Below are 21,535 nucleotides of genomic sequence, written 5' to 3'. Positions count from 1 at the left end.
AATGCTTGAAAACATTATTAAACGTGTGTTGCTACCCAATTTTTGACTCACGTTTTGATAAATTTTCAGAAAAATCCAAAAATAGCGAAAAACATTGAAAATCCAAAAAATACATTTTTAATACATTTGCATCGTTTTTAGCATTTTTAGCATCGTCTCAAAAGAATTTAAATTTTCAAAGACATTTGGAACGCGTTCAACTTTTAACGCGTTATTTTTAAAATCATTGATTTTCTTCATTGAGTCGACATTGATATTGCTCGTTTTCAAAAAAATACAAAAAAATTAAGAAAAATCAAATTTACAAAAAAAAGAAAAAAGAAAGTTGAGGGACCAATTTTGAGATCCATGCAACATTTTACCTATAAATACTGGTCCACAACTCAAACAAAAAGGGGGGGGGCAATTTTGACAACATCAGAAAAAATACAAAAAAAACCTAACCCTAAACCCATCCTTTTTTCAAGAGGAGCCGCCCCCCACGTTTTGGTTTTTTTCCTCTTCAGCTGCAGAAGAGATTTTCTTCTCAGCCCTTTTTCTCATCAGCAAAAATCAACCCCCCGGTTTCCCCCATCTCACTCTCTCCCTCACTGCAAACCCTCTGTTGGCCCTTTCTCCTCAGCCAACAAAGCCACGGTTGATTCCCCCTCCCCGTTGGAAAATTTTCTCATCTTCTGGCCAGCCAAGAGCTTGGCTCCTTTCACTGCCGACACTGCAGCCCCTCTCTTTTTTTTTTTCACAGACCGGACTCAGCCTCTTCTCCAAGACCACAGCAGCCGGCCACAACTCCCCTGCTCCTTTGCCAAAAAAAGAACCAGAGAGGGCGGCGATTCTCTGTCTTGAAACCAAAGGAGCCGCTGCCCCCAGCAGTCTGATTTGTTTTCCTGTGTTGGAAATAAAGACGCCATCCCTGGGGTCCTGGTGGTTGCCGTCCCAGAACAGAGCCAAGGACCCCCTTTGCCGTTTCAGTTCCACCTTTCCCCGTCTCCTCAGACCCACTGCTCTCGCTTCAGCCAGCGGGTCTTTCCTTCCTCAGCCGCCGAACAGCCAACAGCGGCAGCAGCAACCCAGCAGCGCCCACAGACCGGCAGTCTTTGGTCATGCCACCGGCCACCTGAAACAAAAAAAACTTGCAGAGATCAGCAGATATGAAAAGGAAAAGGGGCAGAAGCAGATCTGCAAAACAAAAGAATTAAAATCAACTGTTGTTGTGCGTTGTTTCCTTTGTTGCAGGCGACGGTGGGTGTCACCACCGGCAGAAAAGAGAAGAGGAGAAGAAGCTGAGCCGGGCCCACATTTTCCGGCATTATCACGGCGGCGCGTGAACCCACGCGCCGCCACTGTTCCGGCTTGCAGAAGTCCTTCCCTGCAATTTCTGGAGTTTTAGGGACCATTTTTGTAATTTTTAAATTTATGTAATGTAATTTTTGTGTAGTGTTGAATTTCTTTTTATTTGTAATGTGGATGCACCAAAAAAGGAGGAAAAGAAAAGAAAAAAAGAAAAGTATAGTGAAAGTGAATGTGTGATTTGAATTTTATTTATGAATGTTTTTTCTCTATGATAAAATTGCAAGAATAAAGAAGAATTTAATATTTTGATTTGCTCACGGATAAAGAATTATGAACTTACATGTAAGTCGTATTTCTAAAATTCGATGAAAGAACAGAATTTTTAAAACTTCTTTAACACATCAAGTCCACGAAGCAGCTTACCTCAGGTAGGGTGCGTTAGGGTGCTAATACTTTCCCTAACCACAACCAGTCCCTTACCCGCAAATCTCTGATAAGACCAGTACCCGGGTTTTCTAGTAGCCTTCAATAAATTACTAGGTGGCGACTCCCAACGAACCAAGCAAGCAAACATAACGAAAAATCGCCAGCCGACGCCGCGCGCGGATTTTTTTTGACGTGCGACAGAATGGCGACTCCACTGGGGAAGGTATTGTTTTCAACTTTATTGGACTAAGCTTTGTGTTTTTGATGTGTTTAAATTTTTTGCTTTTTGTCTTATTTTTTTTTTATTCATGCATTGTGTAGAATTGTCTCATGCATCACATGTTTTAATTTTTGAAAGCACACACAAGCTTCAGGTTAGGTGGGGGACTAGCAGCTTGCCTTATGACTTGAGTCAAGGTTTAAGTTTGTGTAAACCCCAACTCTTCGTTGAGTGCTTAGACTGCTAGTGATTGGTATATGTGCCATACCACTATCTGCTGAGCCCCCATATTGCCTTCAAGAGGGTGATCATTGGGACAACAAGAGACCCTTTTTAGAGACCAAGTAGTAAACCTACCTTTTGTCTCACTTAAAAAGATTAGAACCTGCCTTTAGGATGTGTGCTCCGTATACATTGTTTTGCATCAGGGCAAACCCTTCTTGAAGCATCTTGAACTCAAGACTTGTGGGTGACCCAATAGCCGTCACTCAGAAAATTTTCATTGTAGAGTTTGGGCAAGAATCAAGATTCTTGTTTCATCATACAAGAGTTACGACCATATGTCACCCCTTGAAGGGCGAGTTCATCATATAGTTTACATGTTCATACATTTATCATGCATGTACCATGAGGAAAAATAGGTTCCCCTGTCCGAGGTTTGCTACACGTGATTGAAAAAGATGATGGAAATGAAGAAAGATGTCAGATAGAGGCTCATTATCACAAAGAAAGTTGAGAGCATCAAAGGGGAAGTAGCTAGGCTCAGATCTGCCTGAACAAGTGTTGAGCATCAAATGGAAAGGGAATGTCTGCACAATCTTCTGTGTGAACACTGCTCGTCCACGTCCCATTGAAGCGGCACCTCTCCTTTTCAATCATGAACAAAGACAACAATGCCTTCAGTCATAACTAATGACAACTTTTGTTCTCGGTCAATTGCCTTGTTAATTGTCCATCGCCTCCACATCTTTCAATGGCACCAAATAACTACTAGCCTTCTTTGAAGTTACCCCCACTGTGAGCCCAATTCCAGTTCAACGGCACAAGATATAAAAAAAAAGCAAAAAAAAAAGCAAAAAAAAAACCCCGAAAAAAAAACCTGAAAAAAACCCATGATTAGACACTGAACTTCTACGTTGCAGAGCTCTCTCTGTAGAGATTTATTTGTGGATCTGCCAGTGGGGAACGCAAGACGGGGTGTAGTAGTTTCATATGCTTTAAAACTATCTCTCACCAGTGGCACCAGCAAAACATTGTAGTAGGCAGAAGAGTCAGACCTGGTCTGAAAATGTTAGTAGTCATCAAACTTCAATGTGGCAGAGCTCTCTCTACAAAAATCCGTTTATAGCTCTGCAAGTTGGGAATGCAAGAGGGGATTTATTAGTTGCATATTCTATAAAAATCTCTCATCAGTTTCAGCATAAAGACACTGTGGTAGGTTGAAGAGCCAAACCTGGTCTGAAAAACATGAACAGACATCAAACTTCTACGTTGCAGAGCTTTCTCTGTAGAGATTTGTTTGGGGATCTTCCAGTGGGGCATGCAAGAGGGGATGCAGTACTTTCAAATGCTACAAAACTTTGGTTCATCAGTTTCAGCACTGAAACACTGTAGTAGGCCAAAGAGTCAGACCTAGTCTGAAAACATGAGCAGTCATCAAACTTTGACGTGGCAGAGCTCTCTCTACAAAAACCCATTTATGGCTCTGCAAGTGGGGAATGCAAGAGGGGATGTAGTAGTTCCAAACGATATGAAAACTTACCCCGCCAGTTTCAGCATCGAAACACTGTAGTAGGCAGGAAAGCCAGACTTGAGCTAGAAAACAGGAGCAAATATAGAACTTCACCGTGGCAGAGCTCTCTCTGCAGAAATCTGTTTGTAGCTCTGCAAGTGGAGAATCCAATAAGGGATGCAATAGTTTCTGATCATCTATAACTTTCTCTCATCAGTGTTAGCTTGAAAATGCAAAAGTAGGGAAAAGAGACAGACCTTGGCTGAAAAATAGAAAGAAGATTGAAACTTCAACAGAGCAGAGCTCCCTCTACCGGTGTCTGTTTGCTGCACCGTTAGTGAGGAATCAAAGAGGAGACAAAGTAGTTTTAGATTCATCAGGTTCTCTTCCAGTTTTGACAATGTGTGATTCCACATGTCGGTAATGGCGATGAGACATGTTTCTGGGCACTGCCAAGATTACCAAGCTGTTGAAAGGTTTCCGACAACCCTCAACCAACCACAACAACATTGAAATATTGACATGAAGTTGTGTGGATTGCCAAAATAATTGAGCTAGCTATCAAGAGAGGAAAGATTGAAGGATCTGCCATGGATTCCATAATAGTGATGAGAGTTGAATTAGAAGATGACTCTCAATTGAGAAACCTCAGTCATTTTGCCTAGTCAGGTCTTTCCATAACATCAACTGCTCAAATGTCTTTGCCAAGATTGACACTCATCTGCCACTCAAGTTTGTCGACCAGCATCTGTTAGATTCCAGACTTGTTGCACCCACTTCGATAAATTGCATGCAACCACCGTGGTATAATTCAAATGAGATGTGAATATCATGGTGGGTTCTTGGGCCATTTTAGTTGGACAGATGCAAGAGTTTCAAGGATCGAGCTGAGTTTGTGAAAAATGATGTCATCAATCATTTTGTCACCAGAACATCATCAGAATAACAAGTGATCGAAGTTGCTCGGCAAAACACAAATATGGCCAGAAAAGCTGATCCAAGAATGGTACTGAATTGTCCATCATTTTATTGTGGAGTTGTCATTCCGCATTTTGTTTTGGGGTCACATCTCATCCTTGAACGAAACATGTCTTTTCTTTGTCTTTTTGTTGTTTTGAAATCAAGAGATGCTTCTTTCAAAGGGTATTTTGACAAAAATATTTTTTGATCAAACTCCAACATACAAAATTAAAGCTAGTCAATCCTGAAGATTAAAAGTGTTTTGATTGCAGAAATGACTTGATGCTTGAAAATGACATGAGGTGAACAAACAATTTTGAGCTCACACATGAAATTGAACCACCCACAATGTAGCTAAATTTTTAGCAGTATGCATAATGACATGTAGTGGATTCAATAGTTATGGACTCGTGAATCATGATTCTTTCAAGTCTAAATCATTACACTAGATGAGGTCAAAATTTATCGGTTCGAACCGACATTGCTTGAAATGAGAAAAGGCCATCTTTGTTATCCTTTCACATTTCTTGAAATATTATCCCTTGTGGTCCCCATTTGAGCCTGATAGAATATATTTTTTTTCAAGAAAACCCTGACTAGGATCACACCTCACACTGGGGGCAAATAAGAGAAGACAAAAGTGAAAGAGAGGCTTAGAGCAAAAGTCCAACGTTTGAGAGAGAGTTAAAAGAAAGAAGACCTAGACTGGGGGCATGTTAGAAAACTATGAGAAATGCTATGTGAAAGCCATGACCTTTGGCATCCATGATAAAGCCCTGAAGTTATCAGATGATTGAGATTGGTTATTCATCAAAGAAAAAGTTGGATTTGGATATAACCTATGTTAAGAGAATTATGATATTTAAGGTTAATAAGGTTATATGTCATTTCCTCTACAAACACAACAATAGAAAAAGAGTTGATGAATAGTTTGATGTTGATCCTAGGTCTTTGAAACCATCAAACACTTTTTGGGCTTGTGAAATCCCTTCCTTTCATAGCCATGTACCATAGCCTGCATTACATGTTTTTAAAAGCCCTTTTTGATCAGGTAAGCAATTTGAACCGAGAAATGGCGCTCTCAAAACTTGAAGAGTTTTTCCATAAGAGTCGTGGCTTCATGAATTAAGCTACTGATTATTATGCATGCTAATAAAATTGGTGCTAAAAAGAAAACAATCTTTCTTGATGAATCCTCAAGTTTTGACTTTGAGCCTTTTGTTTTCCTTGAAATTCACAGAAGGTCACCTCATCGCAGACCATCAAAAGATATACCCAAGATCAAAGATTAAAACTGACATAAAGAACCATGAAAAAAGTCATTTTAAACTTACAACGGGTCATTTCTGTTTTCAAAATACAAGACAATCAAAGGACTACATTAAATAGTGTGTGTTGGGTCTTTGACCAAAGAAGCTTGATTTCCAAAAACACTTTCAAAAATTGACATCTCTTTGATTTCATTTCAACAATTAGACTTGAATAGACATGACCATTGAAATATGAGATTTGATTCTAGAACAAGAAAGATTGTCAAATAAGAACATCGAGCGAATTTACAAAATCCTTGACAAGAATGACATCAACATTTCTCGACACTCCTTGAAAAGTTGACCACCTGGGGGCATTACAGTGGATCCTGGGTAGGAAAACAAACAGTATTCAGATCAGCTGGGGGGCAATGAAAGATGATCAAATGATGAATCAACGCACTGAGGACAATGGTGTTTAAAGAAAGCTAATCAGCAGGACAAACATTCAGATCATTACTGGGGGCAATGTTGTTCAAAGATAGTCAGTGATTTAGTGAACTTCAGCAACAATTGATGAGCAACGCTGCACTTGAAGGGCATTTTATTATCGTCAGCTTGGGTTACCCTCTAAAACATGGCTATGACTCCTGACATATGTTATCAGCTTAAATGCATACTTCACCACATGAATATGGGTGATGAACATCATTGATGATGCCAACGCATTTCCTTTCATGATCTGATTTGACAAGCTGAGAAGAATCCATGAAGAAGAACATTGAGCTTACAACGATGAGCCCTTTTTACTGCAAGGTATGAGATCCATGTCTGGATGACCTGACAGTTCCAAAAAGGCTGGTAATAACATATACTTGAAAAGTATTGTTTCAACTGGAGGCAAGTTCATGACTGATTAACAATCTTGATGGGTTGGCATGATGCACACAACCAATCAGAGGATAATTCTCAGAAGAATCCAAAGGAGATAAAATCCTTCATGATAAATCAAGCAACACCACACTTCGGGGCAGAGTCAAGCTTGATAAACAACGAGAGCAGTAATCGTCGAAGACAGCCTAAGATAGGCACTGCATTTACAACTGAGTGATGGCTAGCACATGAATGAGCCAATGCATCGAAAGGAGAAGGAAGGCTTTGGAATGCAAACAAAGGCACCCTATGACGATGGATCATCAAAGGGGGAGACCTATATTTCACATCAGGTAATGATGCATGCATGTCATCTAACCTCAAAGCATTGCACATACTTGTGATTTGTTACAGAAAGATCCTCAATGAAGTCCAGCAAGTTTGTGGACAAAGAAAGAATCATTGAGTTGATGATGACAAAGAATCGGTTTAGATGCTGGAACGAGAAGAGAATGAGATGAACCCTGCCAGTAGGAGAATCTCAAAGAAACGAGGAGATTAACCCCGTCATCAAGGAGTCTTCAAGTCAACCTGCAACCAGAAGGTGCCAAGTTTCTCAGCCTTGTCCTGTCAAGACTTCGCCTGCCAAGTCTTTTTGCCAGGTAAGTCACATTCTATCTTTGGGTAGGTCACCCGTAACAATGAGACCATTTTTTGAAAAAAAAAACATTATTTTTTCTGGGTAGGTCACCCATCACAATGAGACCACCATCTTCCATTTGGGTAGGTCACCCATTATAACACGACCACTTCACATTTTTTTATCTTCCACCTGGGTAGGTCACCCATTATAACGCGACCACTTCACATTTTTTCTATATTCCACCTGGGTAGGTCACCCATTATAACGCGACCACTTCACATTTTTTTCTATCTTCCACCTGGGTAGGTCACCTATAACAATGAGACCACTTCATATTTTTTCCATCTTCCATCTGGGTAGGTCACCCATTATAATGAGACCGCACTTCACATTCTTTCCATTTGGGTAGGTCACCCATCATAATGAGACCGTTTTTTCACATTCTTTCCACTTGGGTAGGTCACCCATCATAATGAGACCATCATTTTTTTTCTGGGTAGGTCACCCATTAGAATGAGACCATTCTCCATTTTTTTTTACTTGGGTAGGTCACCCATTATAATGAGGCCATTCTTCCCCCTGGGTAGGTCACCCATAAGAATGAGACCACTCTTCCCCTTTTCCACTTGGGTAGGTCACCCATCACAATGAGACCATTTTTTCTGGGTAGGTCACCCATTAGAATGAGACCATTCTCCATCTTTTTTTTTACTTGGGTAGGTCACCCATTATAATGAGACCATTCTTCCCCCTGGGTAGGTCACCCATAAGAATGAGACCACTCTTCTCCTTTTCCACTTGGGTAGGTCACCCATCACAATGAGACCATTTTTTCTGGGTAGGTCACCCATTAGAATGAGACCATTCTCCATCTTTTTTTACTTGGGTAGGTCACCCATTATAATGAGGCCATTCTTCCCCTGGGTAGGTCACCCATAAGAATGAGACCACTCTTCCCTTCTTTCCCCTGGGTAGGTCACCCATCATAATGAGACTGTTTTTTACATTCTTTCCACCTGGGTAGGTCACCCATTACAATGAGACCACTTTTTACACATTTTTTAGTCTTGATTTAATGAGGTCGCCAGATGGGATCTCATGTAACTTTGATTAAAGGGAATCGCCAGATGGGATTTCAGGTTGACCGAGTTACACACTTATTCTTTGTTTTGGTTTAATGAGGTCGCCAGATGGGATCTCATGTAGCTTTGGTTAAAGGGAATCGCCAGATGGAATTTCAGGTTGACCGAGCTACACACATTCTTTGGTTTTGAAAAAGGAGATCGCCAGATGGGATCTCAAGTTAACGAAAGAAAGAAAGAAAGAAAGAAGAAAAAAAGAAGAAGAAAGAAACATTTAGAGTTTTTCTTTACAAAGCTTACTATGCGAAACATTGAGGAGTTTTGCTTCGTAAGCATTGTAAAGAGGGGGCATCTGTTGCTACCCAATTTTTGACTCACGTTTTGATAAATTTTCAGAAAAATCCAAAAATAGCGAAAAACATTGAAAATCCAAAAAATACATTTTTAATACATTTGCATCGTTTTTAGCGTTTTTAGCATCGTCTCAAAAGAATTTAAATTTTCAAAGACATTTGGAACGCGTTCAACTTTTAACGCGTTATTTTTAAAATCATTGATTTTCTTCATTGAGTCGACATTGATATTGCTCGTTTTCAAAAAAATACAAAAAAATTAAGAAAAATCAAATTTACAAAAAAAAGAAAAAAGAAAGTTGAGGGACCAATTTTGAGATCCATGCAACATTTTACCTATAAATACTGGTCCACAACTCAAACAAAAAGGGGGGGGGGCAATTTTGACAACATCAGAAAAAATACAAAAAAAACCTAACCCTAAACCCATCCTTTTTTCAAGAGGAGCCGCCCCCCACGTTTTGGTTTTTTTCCTCTTCAGCTGCAGAAGAGATTTTCTTCTCAGCCCTTTTTCTCATCAGCAAAAATCAACCCCCCGGTTTCCCCCATCTCACTCTCTCCCTCACTGCAAACCCTCTGTTGGCCCTTTCTCCTCAGCCAACAAAGCCACGGTTGATTCCCCCTCCCCGTTGGAAAATTTTCTCATCTTCTGGCCAGCCAAGAGCTTGGCTCCTTTCACTGCCGACACTGCAGCCCCTCTCTTTTTTTTTTTCACAGACCGGACTCAGCCTCTTCTCCAAGACCACAGCAGCCGGCCACAACTCCCCTGCTCCTTTGCCAAAAAAAGAACCAGAGAGGGCGGCGATTCTCTGTCTTGAAACCAAAGGAGCCGCTGCCCCCAGCAGTCTGATTTGTTTTCCTGTGTTGGAAATAAAGACGCCATCCCTGGGGTCCTGGTGGTTGCCGTCCCAGAACAGAGCCAAGGACCCCCTTTGCCGTTTCAGTTCCACCTTTCCCCGTCTCCTCAGACCCACTGCTCTCGCTTCAGCCAGCGGGTCTTTCCTTCCTCAGCCGCCGAACAGCCAACAGCGGCAGCAGCAACCCAGCAGCGCCCACAGACCGGCAGTCTTTGGTCATGCCACCGGCCACCTGAAACAAAAAAAACTTGCAGAGATCAGCAGATATGAAAAGGAAAAGGGGCAGAAGCAGATCTGCAAAACAAAAGAATTAAAATCAACTGTTGTTGTGCGTTGTTTCCTTTGTTGCAGGCGACGGTGGGTGTCACCACCGGCAGAAAAGAGAAGAGGAGAAGAAGCTGAGCCGGGCCCACATTTTCCGGCATTATCACGGCGGCGCGTGAACCCACGCGCCGCCACTGTTCCGGCTTGCAGAAGTCCTTCCCTGCAATTTCTGGAGTTTTAGGGACCATTTTTGTAATTTTTAAATTTATGTAATGTAATTTTTGTGTAGTGTTGAATTTCTTTTTATTTGTAATGTGGATGCACCAAAAAAGGAGGAAAAGAAAAGAAAAAAAGAAAAGTATAGTGAAAGTGAATGTGTGATTTGAATTTTATTTATGAATGTTTTTTCTCTATGATAAAATTGCAAGAATAAAGAAGAATTTAATATTTTGATTTGCTCACGGATAAAGAATTATGAACTTACATGTAAGTCGTATTTCTAAAATTCGATGAAAGAATAGAATTTTTAAAACTTCTTTAACACATCAAGTCCACGAAGCAGCTTACCTCAGGTAGGGTGCGTTAGGGTGCTAATACTTTCCCTAACCACAACCAGTCCCTTACCCGCAAATCTCTGATAAGACCAGTACCCGGGTTTTCTAGTAGCCTTCAATAAATTACTAGGTGGCGACTCCCAACGAACCAATCAAGCAAACATAACAAAAAATCGCCAGCCGACGCCGCGCGCGGATTTTTTTTGACGTGCGACAACGTGCATGAACAAGTTAGAGATGTGCCTCATAGATATTATCTACTAGATTAAATTAATGTTCTATACCCTCCAAGCTCTAACAATAGTTGTTGTCCTTTCTTTTTGAAGATTTCTACTTTCTCTCAAAGTTGAATATACCTAGTGCTAGGCTTTTGAACCTTCACATTTAGGTTTTCATTATCAAAGATTTTTCTTCCCTTTTTTGTTACTCTTTTTTTATTTTTTTTATCTTGATTTTCCAGGAAGTATTTATAAGGTTTCAAGCTAAGAGTTTTATGAATTTAATAAAAAAAAATTAATCCTATTTCCTTAAAGTTTGGCTCTCTGATTAAAATGGAAGAGTTTTAAGTATATTTATAGTTGTAAGTTCTGTACCAATGCTGGTTTTACAGTAGTGGTTTTGCAACAAGCTTATTTTGGATATTTTAGTGGTTTTCTCAAACTTGTAAACCAATAAGCTTGTTTCTGGCCTTTTGATCTTGAGAGAAACGTGACCAACCTCTGATAAGAACCCATTGACAAGGCTTGAAGTGTGAACATATGAAAAATATTAGTGGTTTTGAGAAATGAGTATCACAACCATTGATAACTGAGTTACTCACTTTCAAGGCTTCGTTAGAGCAACTCCGACATCATCATTATTAAGACCACTTAAAGTTGGTAAAGGGGGTGCATACCTTTCATTTGGATCCAACCTTGATCAATTTGGAGGTATGTAGCTTCATATTCATTCGTTTAAAAATGTCAACTCGATCAGTCTAGAATCTTAAAACACAGTGATGGCTAATTGTGGACAAAATGTTATTGAGTTTGTTGAAGAAAATGAGATGTAAATCTTTGATGGAAGTAGCTGATCTTTGTAGAGAATGTGTTTCTTAGTTGAATAGTAGTGGTTACAGCCCCAAAGCTGGTTTGAGAACGTCACTTCCATTCGCCTAAAGGTACCTACTCGATCAGCCAAAACTACCGAATAAAAAGCTAAACAATGGTCGAACGACATGTCATCATAATTAAACCCTAAAATTAGAGTTTTTTTAATTTCAGATTTGAAAACCTTCTTTTATTAATTAGTTCAATTACTTTTAATTGTACCCATAATTGCCTCTCAAACTTTTAATTTCATGCAACTTCACCCCTGCTAAACTCAATCATCAGCCCCAAAGTTCAATGTCTTTTTCATCTTGGCCCTTGGTTTCTGATTTGTCCATTTTGACCCTCAAGTGACTATCAACCTTTCAATTGTCTTCAATTTGGCCCCTAATTTGATCAATTTTAAACCCTATATTCACGCATCTTTTTGTTTTGGTCCTTACTTTTGGATTTCTTCAATCAAGTCCCTAATTACTTATCAAACTTCAATATTTATACAATTAAGTTTCTGATTTGACCAAATTGACTCTTTAAAATTGCAATTCGACATTCAAACTTCAATTTCTTCCAATTAAAGCCTAAATTGACTTAAAAATTCAACCTTTCTTCTAATTAATCCCTCAATAAATTAAATTAAACCTTGAAAAATGCTAATTGAGTCCTTAAATGTTCAATTCTAATTGACTCCTTAAATTGATTTTTCCTAGCTAACAAAGCCTTCATCAGTCTAAAATATGTTGTCACATTCTCAACTTTTGGTATTTTGATCCTCTTTAACTAGTTTTTGGCAATATCTTGGGTGTTCCAATATATTCTTCTTATCGATATATTGTTTTTTATTTTTTTTCCAAAAAATTTTATTTTTTTTGTATTTTGTATATTTATGTAGAGTTCCAGAATGGATAACAACAAATTTAATAGAACCGATGTCTTGGCAATTCAAAAAGCTATGCTTTTAAGTATTGACTAATGTGCTTCTACAAATCAATGGGTTATGGAGTAAGAGATTCTTACAATATCATTACTTGGATTAAAGAAAAAAAATGTTATGTTGCCTTGACACCTGCAAACTAATGTGCTTCTACGAAAGCATGTAATAAGCTTTCTTATGTGTGTTTGAACATGTTCATGGAAAGAATAATCATGTAACAGATCATTTGGCCAAGCAATGAGTTCTTAAAAATGATGATTTGGGTGTGTGATTATAGTTTGTTTTTTCTCTTGTTCAAGGTCCATTATGCTTGATTATGATTATGGGTTTAGTTTTATAAGTAAATTTTCTTACTCCTTTAAATTTTTTTACTACTCTGTTCTCTGTTAAGCTATATTTTTAATGGCATTAATAAATCTCTCATATTTTATATATATATAAACTCGCGTATGCTATTAAAGAAACAGGCGACCAAACTAGATCAACAAATGTTGTTTATTAGATAATGTGAAAAGCAAGTACATTTCACTCATGCCATGTTGTCTATCATATCTTGAATCAGATGACCTAACCAAGTGTACGAGGATCCATCTTTCATCAAAGCCTTCCTACTCTTTTCGCTTATTTCCTTCAACTTCTCCCTTTTCTTGATGTCAAACTCCATTAAACCCCTTATTCCTTTCTCTATTTCCTCAGCACTAACAATTTCACAACCATCCATATAAAATTCTTTTCTATAATTCATTTGAATTTCTATTGCTAAGCCGAACTCAACAATCATTAGGAAAGCATTAAATTGCTGCTCAGCATGCATTGGCCATGTAGCAATTGGAACATCAAACCATATGCTTTCCAGCGTAGAATTCCACCCACAATGCGACACAAATCCTCCTATAGATGGGTGAGCCAAGATATCCACCTGTGGGGCCCATCCTATTATTTTTCCGATCTCGGATGTTCGATCTAAGAACCCTTCAGGCAAGACTTCTGCAGGATTCACATAATCACTCGGAGCTTCCATCTTGCCATTTGGTGGAGGTTGACGTAGAGACCATAAGAATCGGTGTCCACTTTGCTCCAATCCACATGCGATCTCTTTCACTTGCTCCACACCGAAACTTCCCATACTCCCAAAACACAGGAAGACTACAGAAGATGAAGGCTGATGGTCAAGCCATTGCATGATATCCCTGTGAATATCTTTTCTAATATCTGACACCACATCATGTTCATGGCCGTTGAGGTTCAAAAGGGGACCAACTGGATAAACAGGAGGATAATTACCATCAGAGAATGAGTTGATCGCATGAGATTCCAGCTCGTAAAATGTATTTACCATAATTCCCTTGGCTTCTCTGAACCTTCTAAACAGGCGAAGAAAAAGAGGCAGAAAATCTTTGCCAAGCACCGAAGATGGTAAAACCTTTGCTGGAAAGGGACTCGCCAAACACGGCATGACCAATTCAACATCCGAGTTCTTGAACTCAGTAGGGTCAACTTTCTGCTCATCATGGAGAGCCTGAATATAGAACGTAGTACCAAGAAAAGCTGCAGCAGATGTAAAGAAAATATAAGAGGGAACACCAAATTCATTGGCCACATCTATGATTGATGTAGAAAACATATCAAGAACAAACCCAGCAAGTCGAGGCGAGTCAGGGCTTGACTCGGACTCAATCACAAGCTTAGAGACTTCTTCTTTGACATGAGGTTTTTGGGCTTCAATCAAAGAAATGAAAAACCTGCTGGATAGGTTTGGATCAAGCTCAACGTCAGGCATGTGAATGAACCGGATACGACCGCAGGCTGCAATCACTGAATCATTGCAGCTACGAGCAATCTTGGTGCTTAAACTTGATTTCATGACGAGGAAGGTGATTGAAAGCCTCTCGTCACGTTCTAAAAGGAGCTTGGCTACCTCTACTGCGGATACAAAGTGACCTATAATTGGTGCTGGAATGAAGACTAGCTCAGCGTTCTTCATTTTGCAGGAGGCTTCAATGAGTTTGCAAACAATACTCCTTTTTTGTGGATGTGAGAGACGTCTGGGTTTGAGCTTTGCATTGCATTTTATTAGTTAAAAAAAAACAATATTTTTAAAAATAGTTTTTTAAAAAATAGATTAAAAAAATATTTTTATTTAATTTTATCAACAATATTTTTAACATCAACCTATACATATAAAAATATAAAAAATTAATTTTAAATATAAAAAATTAAATATAGCAAAATAGTGGTTCTCAAACATATCTTAGAATGAGGTCATGGCTTTGCTGTCATGGGCGATAGTCAAACCTTTTTTTTTCTACGGAAAGAGAGTATCTTATAACTGAGGCACATTACAAGTTCAAGAAATAATTCCAATAATAATACTAGTTTATTAGACGTGATACGTCATGTATCAGACAAAAATCTTTTGAATATAAAAAAGAAGTTAAGTTAAAAATATCTCCAAATCTTTGATATTAAAATATCTTTTAATCTAAAAATCACTTGACTTTTTTTTCTTTGCTTAATTAATATTTTAAATAAAATTATATTAAAGATATTTCAACATGACTCTCTAAAAACTACCAGTATAACATTTAAAAATATAGATTGATTTAAATTTTTTTAAAATGTTATTTTTTTAATATTAAAACAACGACATATTATATCTCTCTAGACTTCATAATTTAATAACTTTGTTCTTTAAATTATTATTTATTTTATTATGCCATAATAAAAATAAATGTTTATAAATCGATCATTAACTAAATACTAAGATGTTTATTTGAGATTGTAATAACTTTATAAAAAACAAACTAAAATAAAATAAAAAAAACCAATTTAAAATCAATTAATTATTAAAAAATAAAATTAATAAAAAAAAGACATGATCGCACTATTCATATCAATAGGAATACAATATTCATACGAAAAAAATGATGTTCTCCTCTCCATTCTTTTAGTGTTGTTATAAAGAAGATAAGTTTTGAAAATAAATTAAATCCATAGAAGAGATTGATATATTTTATGAGCATGAAAATTATCAAAGGATCAATTTAATTCAATAGCTTAAATTATTAAGTGAGATCCTAAGATATAATTTATATATTTGAAATTTACATAAACCCACGCTGTCTTGTGTTTAATTTTTATCAAATAAATATGAATGTGAGATTCGAACTTATGACTGCTTGGTTATTAAAACTCTGATATCATGTCAAAAAATCATTTTAACCCAATAATTTAAATTGTCAGGTAAGATTTGAAAATATAATTTATTTTATTTTTTTAATAAAAAAAAAGTAATTAAGGGAAGATCACAGGTCTTGACTCTTGAGAGGATATAAAATTAATGGTAATCAAGCCTTCAACGTTGTAACAATTTTAAAGGCCATTACGAGAGGATATAAAATCAATGGGCAAGAAGGCTAGTAAAAGGAAAGAAGACCTCCGAGCCCCAACATATACACAGGCCAGATATATAGTGGCGCTAGGGCTGACCTCCGAGCCCTCGGCTTCCTGCATTAATGTACGAAATCAAAGTGCATTTTTATCAAGATTTTATATCATCATTTTGCACTTAAAGTATTAATAACTCCTTAACTAGAGCATGTTTTATAATAACATGTCTAATAATATAAGATAGCTTTAATTTATGGTAAATGTTCATCTTAAATGCAGGCCTATCACATAAATCAAAGGATTAATTGATGAGTTTAACTATTGAAATTGAGAAGATAAAGAGAGGGTTAAACTTTAAAAAAAAAAAGATGCTAGTTCAGTCCAATCTGGAACACCATTCGGTTATTGGATTAGAACTGGAGCTGTAGAACTTGGATTTAGGTCTGATTTATATGTATGGAAAGCTAAAACATAGACCTAAAACTTTCATGGGAGTACAAGATTTAAAAGTGTTATTTTCGAGTTCAAATGGTAGCAACAACGGAGAAGTTGAAATTTGTCCTGCAGCCCAGATACTGTTCAATGTTCAGCCTATATCTTGAGTTTTAGAAATCCAAATGCACCGATTCTTGTTTTGTTGGAAAGCAGAGACAATGTCCCAGAACTTTCATGAAGACTATCTGTTCAAATTCTGATGTTAGCAATGACGTTTTATGCAAACAAGAAGATAAGGAGTGTTACCAAGTCAAGAGATGGTCACCCACTCAACAATTAGTTATCAAATCAATAGTTCTGAATTTTGGTCTATAAAAGGAGGCATTTGCCATGCATTTAGGCATCTCAGTTTTCAGATCAAGATCATGTTCTTGCTCTCTCTCTTTATATTTTTGTAATGCTTAAGTTTTGTTTACATTAATCTCTTGTTTATGCTTTCCATTTCCTTTCCTTTACTTAGTTAACTTATATCTTATTTATGTTCTATCTTGTTTATTTATGTTTCTCTCTTTCTTTATGTTTAGCTAAATTTATTATGTCAAGGTGAAAAGGTTACATTAATGGTGTAAGAATAAGTATAGTATAAACTCAAGATGGACTTTAATGTTTGATGCTAAAATGTTTTGTATTTCTTATCTTGTTCACTTTTAATACTTTGCTTGTTAAATGATTAATCTAGATTTATGTTATATAACCCTTGATACAACAAGTACTTCGCACTTTCATAGCTCAACCGTATGGTATAACTGACACTTGTGCTATGAAAGGAACTTGATTTGTTGTTAACATAAGTTATAATCATGAATACCTGACAATATTTACAAGTATTAGCATTATTCTAATAAGATAAATAATGTAATCATGTTAACAATTTATAATCTGATTGGAACCTCTTTTGTGTTTGGTTTCCAGTTGAGTAATAAAAAGAGTTTATAATATACTTATTTGAAATACCATTAGTGGATCCTCTAACCTTGACAATTGTTTTATCTTTGTTTAAATCCTTACATCAATATCTCATCTCAAAGCTCTCTTCAAATCTTTTGTTTTATTTATAATTCTATATAGTTCATCTCTATGTGGTTCGATCCCGGTCTTGTCAGGTTATTTATTACTTCGACACTCCTACATATGGGAGAAGACATCAAATCTTTTGATCGTGTCACCGGTGAGATTAATTCATTTTTTGAATTGATTTCTTTAATTTTCATAATTAATTTTAACATTTATGATTGTTAGGATAAGACTAAATAACAATTATTCAATTTAACTTAAAATATTTCATTAGCAAAACTTATCTTTAGTCAATGTGTTTCATTTTTCAAAAATTAGAAAAAAAAACCTTGTATTTGCTAGTCTTTTGAGCAAAAAAAGTGTAATGTTTTGAATTAATGAGTAGGAAAATACAATAAATCCCTTGGAGGCTTAAAAGTTGGAGTATAAATAAATAAGGGTATTGTAGTAATTAGATAAACATAAGAAATATAAATAGAAAGAAAAAAAAAAAAGAAGAGATCTGAATATTTTGAGTGAAAAACCGTGAGAGAGAAAGGAGAAGGGAGAAAGAAGAAGAAGAAGAGAAAATAGGGGAAAATAAGGGAAAAAGAAAAGGAGTTGGAGGAAATAAGTAAAAAGGGGTAAGATTATGCTTTAATGTGTATAATATGTTTTCTTTAGCTTTAATTTTGGTTTTTATAAATGTTAGGGTTATGAAATTTGTGTTTTGAGTTTAATTGATGGTTTAATTTGAATGTTATAGAGTTAATTGTTGTGGGTATTTGATTATTTGGATGATTTTGAGAGATTGTAGATGAAAATGATGATTTTGAGTTATGGTTTTGTTGAATGGTGAATTTGTGTTAGAAATAAGGAAAGAACAGTGGGTTTTCTGTTGAAAATTCTGGGTTTGAGGTTGAAGATGACAAAAATTCAATTTGGTCCCTCAATTTGCAAAAATTACAGTTTAGTCCCCGAACTTTGGAAAATTGCAAATTGGTCCCTGGAGAATATTCCGAGATTCTGAACAGAATAAAATATTAATTATGGACAGAATTACTGTATAGATAAGAGAATTTAACACTTTCAATCTGGTCCTCCAATTTGACAAAAATTACAATTTGACCCTAAAAATTTGGTAAAATTCCAGAATGGTCCCTGGAGTATAATGAGATGATCTGGACAGAAATGAGGATGAATTATGGACATAATTTCAGTATATTCATGGATTTATGATAAATTTTAGTTTGGTCCTCCAATTTGACAAAAGTTGCAATTTAACCCTTAAGAATATGATAAATTACAGATTAGTCCCTAGCTGTAATATTACCTTTTTCAGATTGGTTTGATGAATAATTGAGGGTTATTTAGTGAATTATTACCAATTTTATTAATTGTTTTATTATGGATTAGATTTCGGGAAAATCGTTAAATGTTGGGTTTTTAATAAAGATAACTAGTTAGTTCAAAAATATTTAGGGTTGTGGAATACACCCTTAGATAACTGTATTAAATAGGTTATATATATTCTTTTGAGTCATTCTTAAATATGTCTCCTTTATATTCAGATAATCCTGATATTCTACCGGCGGGACGTCAGTAGGATTTTCTTCGATATCAGCTTTGCGTTTTGTTGCTTTCGAGGCAGGTAAGTGGATAATTTTCCATATGCATGAGAAATAATATAAATATTTGATTTGTTAATATGAATTGAATCATGCTTCTTGATAATATATATGTTGATTATTATCCTTGTTATGATAAAGCATGATCAATTATTAAATCTGAATTCTTGATATGAACCAACATATATTTTGAATTGACTTCTGAATTGATAGCTCGTCATTTGATTGATGTCATGAGTTGAGCTTTGAGATATGAATATGTTTGTTAGATTATGATTATGAACCTATGGTATGTCAGTCAGAATACCCATGCTAATAGGGTAGTGTTAGTCTTTGTGCACATCGTATCTGAACCCTAGTTAGTCGGGGGAGTCACCAACCTGTGTGGACTGATCATCCCACAGTACGGAGCCTCATGCTCATTGCATTTTGATTTTCTGACGAACTTTACCATTTGATCTTCTTGTTATGGCCTATTTGAGAAACCTTCATATAAGAATCTAGAGCCATACTTATATATATATTTCTCATTGCTGTATTACCTCGTGTGTGTATATTGAACGTTATCTACTCACTGAGTTGTTGAACTCACCCTCTCATTATTATTCTTTTCAGGCTTATAGCTTGATAACAGGTCATTTTGTTGGACCTTCAGAACCTGCTTTTTGATTGTACTTTGTACCTTTCCTTTATGTCTAGTTAGTGCTCCAAAACTCTGAACTTATATAAACTCTTGTATTAAGACAATTCAATTATATTATAAAGTTGATTTTGTTATTAATGCTGCGTTGAACTCTGATTGAGTTAGGATAAGTTTGTGTGTAAGTTTGGGTTCGCATAGGTATGGAACCTTGGAGGGGAACCTTGCCTATGTGCCGGTCATGGATCCGGGACTCGGGTCGTGACAAAAAGGTTCAAGATTGTTTTAGAATTTGATAAAGTTATTGTAACTAAGAGTGGGATGTTTATGAAAAAATATTATTCTTGTGATGACATGTTTAAATTCAGTATTAATAAAATCAATGTTATTTCTACTTATATGGTTGAATCTACTTCTTTTCTTTGACATGCTAGATTACAACATCTAAATTATAAATATTTGAAATATATATGTAAGTATGATTATATTTCATATCAGCATGATAATAATGATAAATATAAAGTATGTATTCAAGCAAAGATGATAAAAAAACCTTTTTCTAAAGTTGAAAGAAATTCTCAATTTCTTGGGTAGTTTATTTTGATATATTTGAAATAAATTGTATGTTAACAAGGGGTGGGAAAAGATATTTCATAACTTTCATTGATGATTATTCTTGTTTATATATGTTCACTAGTTAAAGGACTAAAGATGAAGCTTTTGAAAAATTCAAAGAATTCAAGAAAATGGTAAAAAATCAAAAGAAAAGGAAAATTAAAATTCTTAAAAAGTGATAGGGGTAATGCTTTTCTAGGGAGTTTTCTACATTTTATGAGGAAAAAAGAATGATTTATCAAATCACAGCACCCTATACACCACAACATAATAGATTTGTTGTCATAAAAAATAGGACCTTAGTGGATATAATCAATGCCATGTTTTTTAATGCTAAATTACCAAATAATTTATGGGGTGAAGCTTTACTTACTATATGTCACGATCATAATAGAGTATCATCTAAAAATTAAATGTTTCTCCTTATGAAGTATGAAATGGTAAAAAACCAAATCTAAAGTATTTTAAAGTGTGGGGGTGTGTAGTTTTTTATAAAGTTTATTGCTACCTAATTTTTTATCTAGTTTTTTGATAAATTTTTGAGAAAAAAATAAAAATAGAAAAAATTATGAAAACCCTAAAAACATGCATTCTTGATATATTTGCATCGTTTTCATCATTTTCAACACCGTCTCAAAAGAATGTAAAATTTAAAGGTTTTTTGAACACGTTCGACTTTTAACACGTCATTTTCAAAGTTATTGATTTTCCTCGTTTGAGTCGACATTGATATTGCTTGTTTTCAAAAAAATTCAAAATACAAAAAAGAAAAATCAAAATCAAAATTTGCAAAAAAAAGAAGAAGAAGAAAAAGTTGAGGGACCAGTTTGGAAACCTAGCAACATTTTACTATAAATATATATCTACACAAGACAAAGGGGGGAGGAAAAATTTCTAAAATAAAAAGAAAGAGGAAGAAACCCTAAACTTAGTAACATCGCATTGTCTTTCGGCTTTTTCCTCGTGGTGGCGCATGAACCCATGCACCGCCAGCGGCGGCCACGCGTGGAGAAGACGCTCCGCCACTATTCATGTGTCCAGAAACCTTCCAGCACTGTTCCTGAGGCTTTTTCTTTTGTAATTTTCAGACATTGATGTGTATATTTAGATTATTGTTGTTTGATTTATTTTGAACTTTTGATATTTTGTAACATGTAATTCTGAGTGTGTGTGAGTAAAAATAGTGAAAAGTGGTGTGTAGGTGTTTGTACTCTTTTTTTTATATGTTTTTTAATGATAAAACCAAAAGGA

The 21,535-nt window shown here is 35.9% G+C and overlaps 1 protein-coding gene and 1 long non-coding RNA gene across 2 annotated transcripts; one reads left to right on the top strand and one right to left on the bottom strand.

Annotated features, from left to right (window-relative positions):
* Nucleotides 1–13,000: 13,000 nt before the first annotated feature.
* Nucleotides 13,001–14,558, bottom strand: LOC133689107 (anthocyanidin 3-O-glucosyltransferase 6-like). The gene has a single exon (XM_062108852.1). It carries the CDS (start codon nucleotides 14,505–14,507, stop codon nucleotides 13,053–13,055), a length of 1,455 nt encoding a protein of 484 aa, XP_061964836.1. The 5' UTR covers nucleotides 14,508–14,558; the 3' UTR covers nucleotides 13,001–13,052.
* A 3,402-nt stretch (nucleotides 14,559–17,960) lies between these two features.
* Nucleotides 17,961–19,810, top strand: LOC133688169 (uncharacterized). The gene is made up of 2 exons (XR_009841114.1): nucleotides 17,961–18,045; nucleotides 18,973–19,810. It is a non-coding gene; the product is annotated as an uncharacterized LOC133688169 (long non-coding RNA).
* Nucleotides 19,811–21,535: the final 1,725 nt, after the last annotated feature.

This window comes from Populus nigra, chromosome 3 (genome assembly GCF_951802175.1).
Source record: "Populus nigra chromosome 3, ddPopNigr1.1, whole genome shotgun sequence".
Lineage (NCBI taxonomy): Eukaryota > Viridiplantae > Streptophyta > Magnoliopsida > Malpighiales > Salicaceae > Populus > Populus nigra.
The sequence above is the reverse complement of the archived record's forward strand: the minus strand, read 5'-3'. Positions and strand labels throughout refer to the sequence as shown.

Excerpts from the sequence above, each read along its gene's own strand:
- LOC133689107 (XM_062108852.1), bottom strand. The coding sequence starts at position 14,507 with ATGAAGAACGCTGAGCTAGTCTTCATTCCAGCACCAATTATAGGTCAC.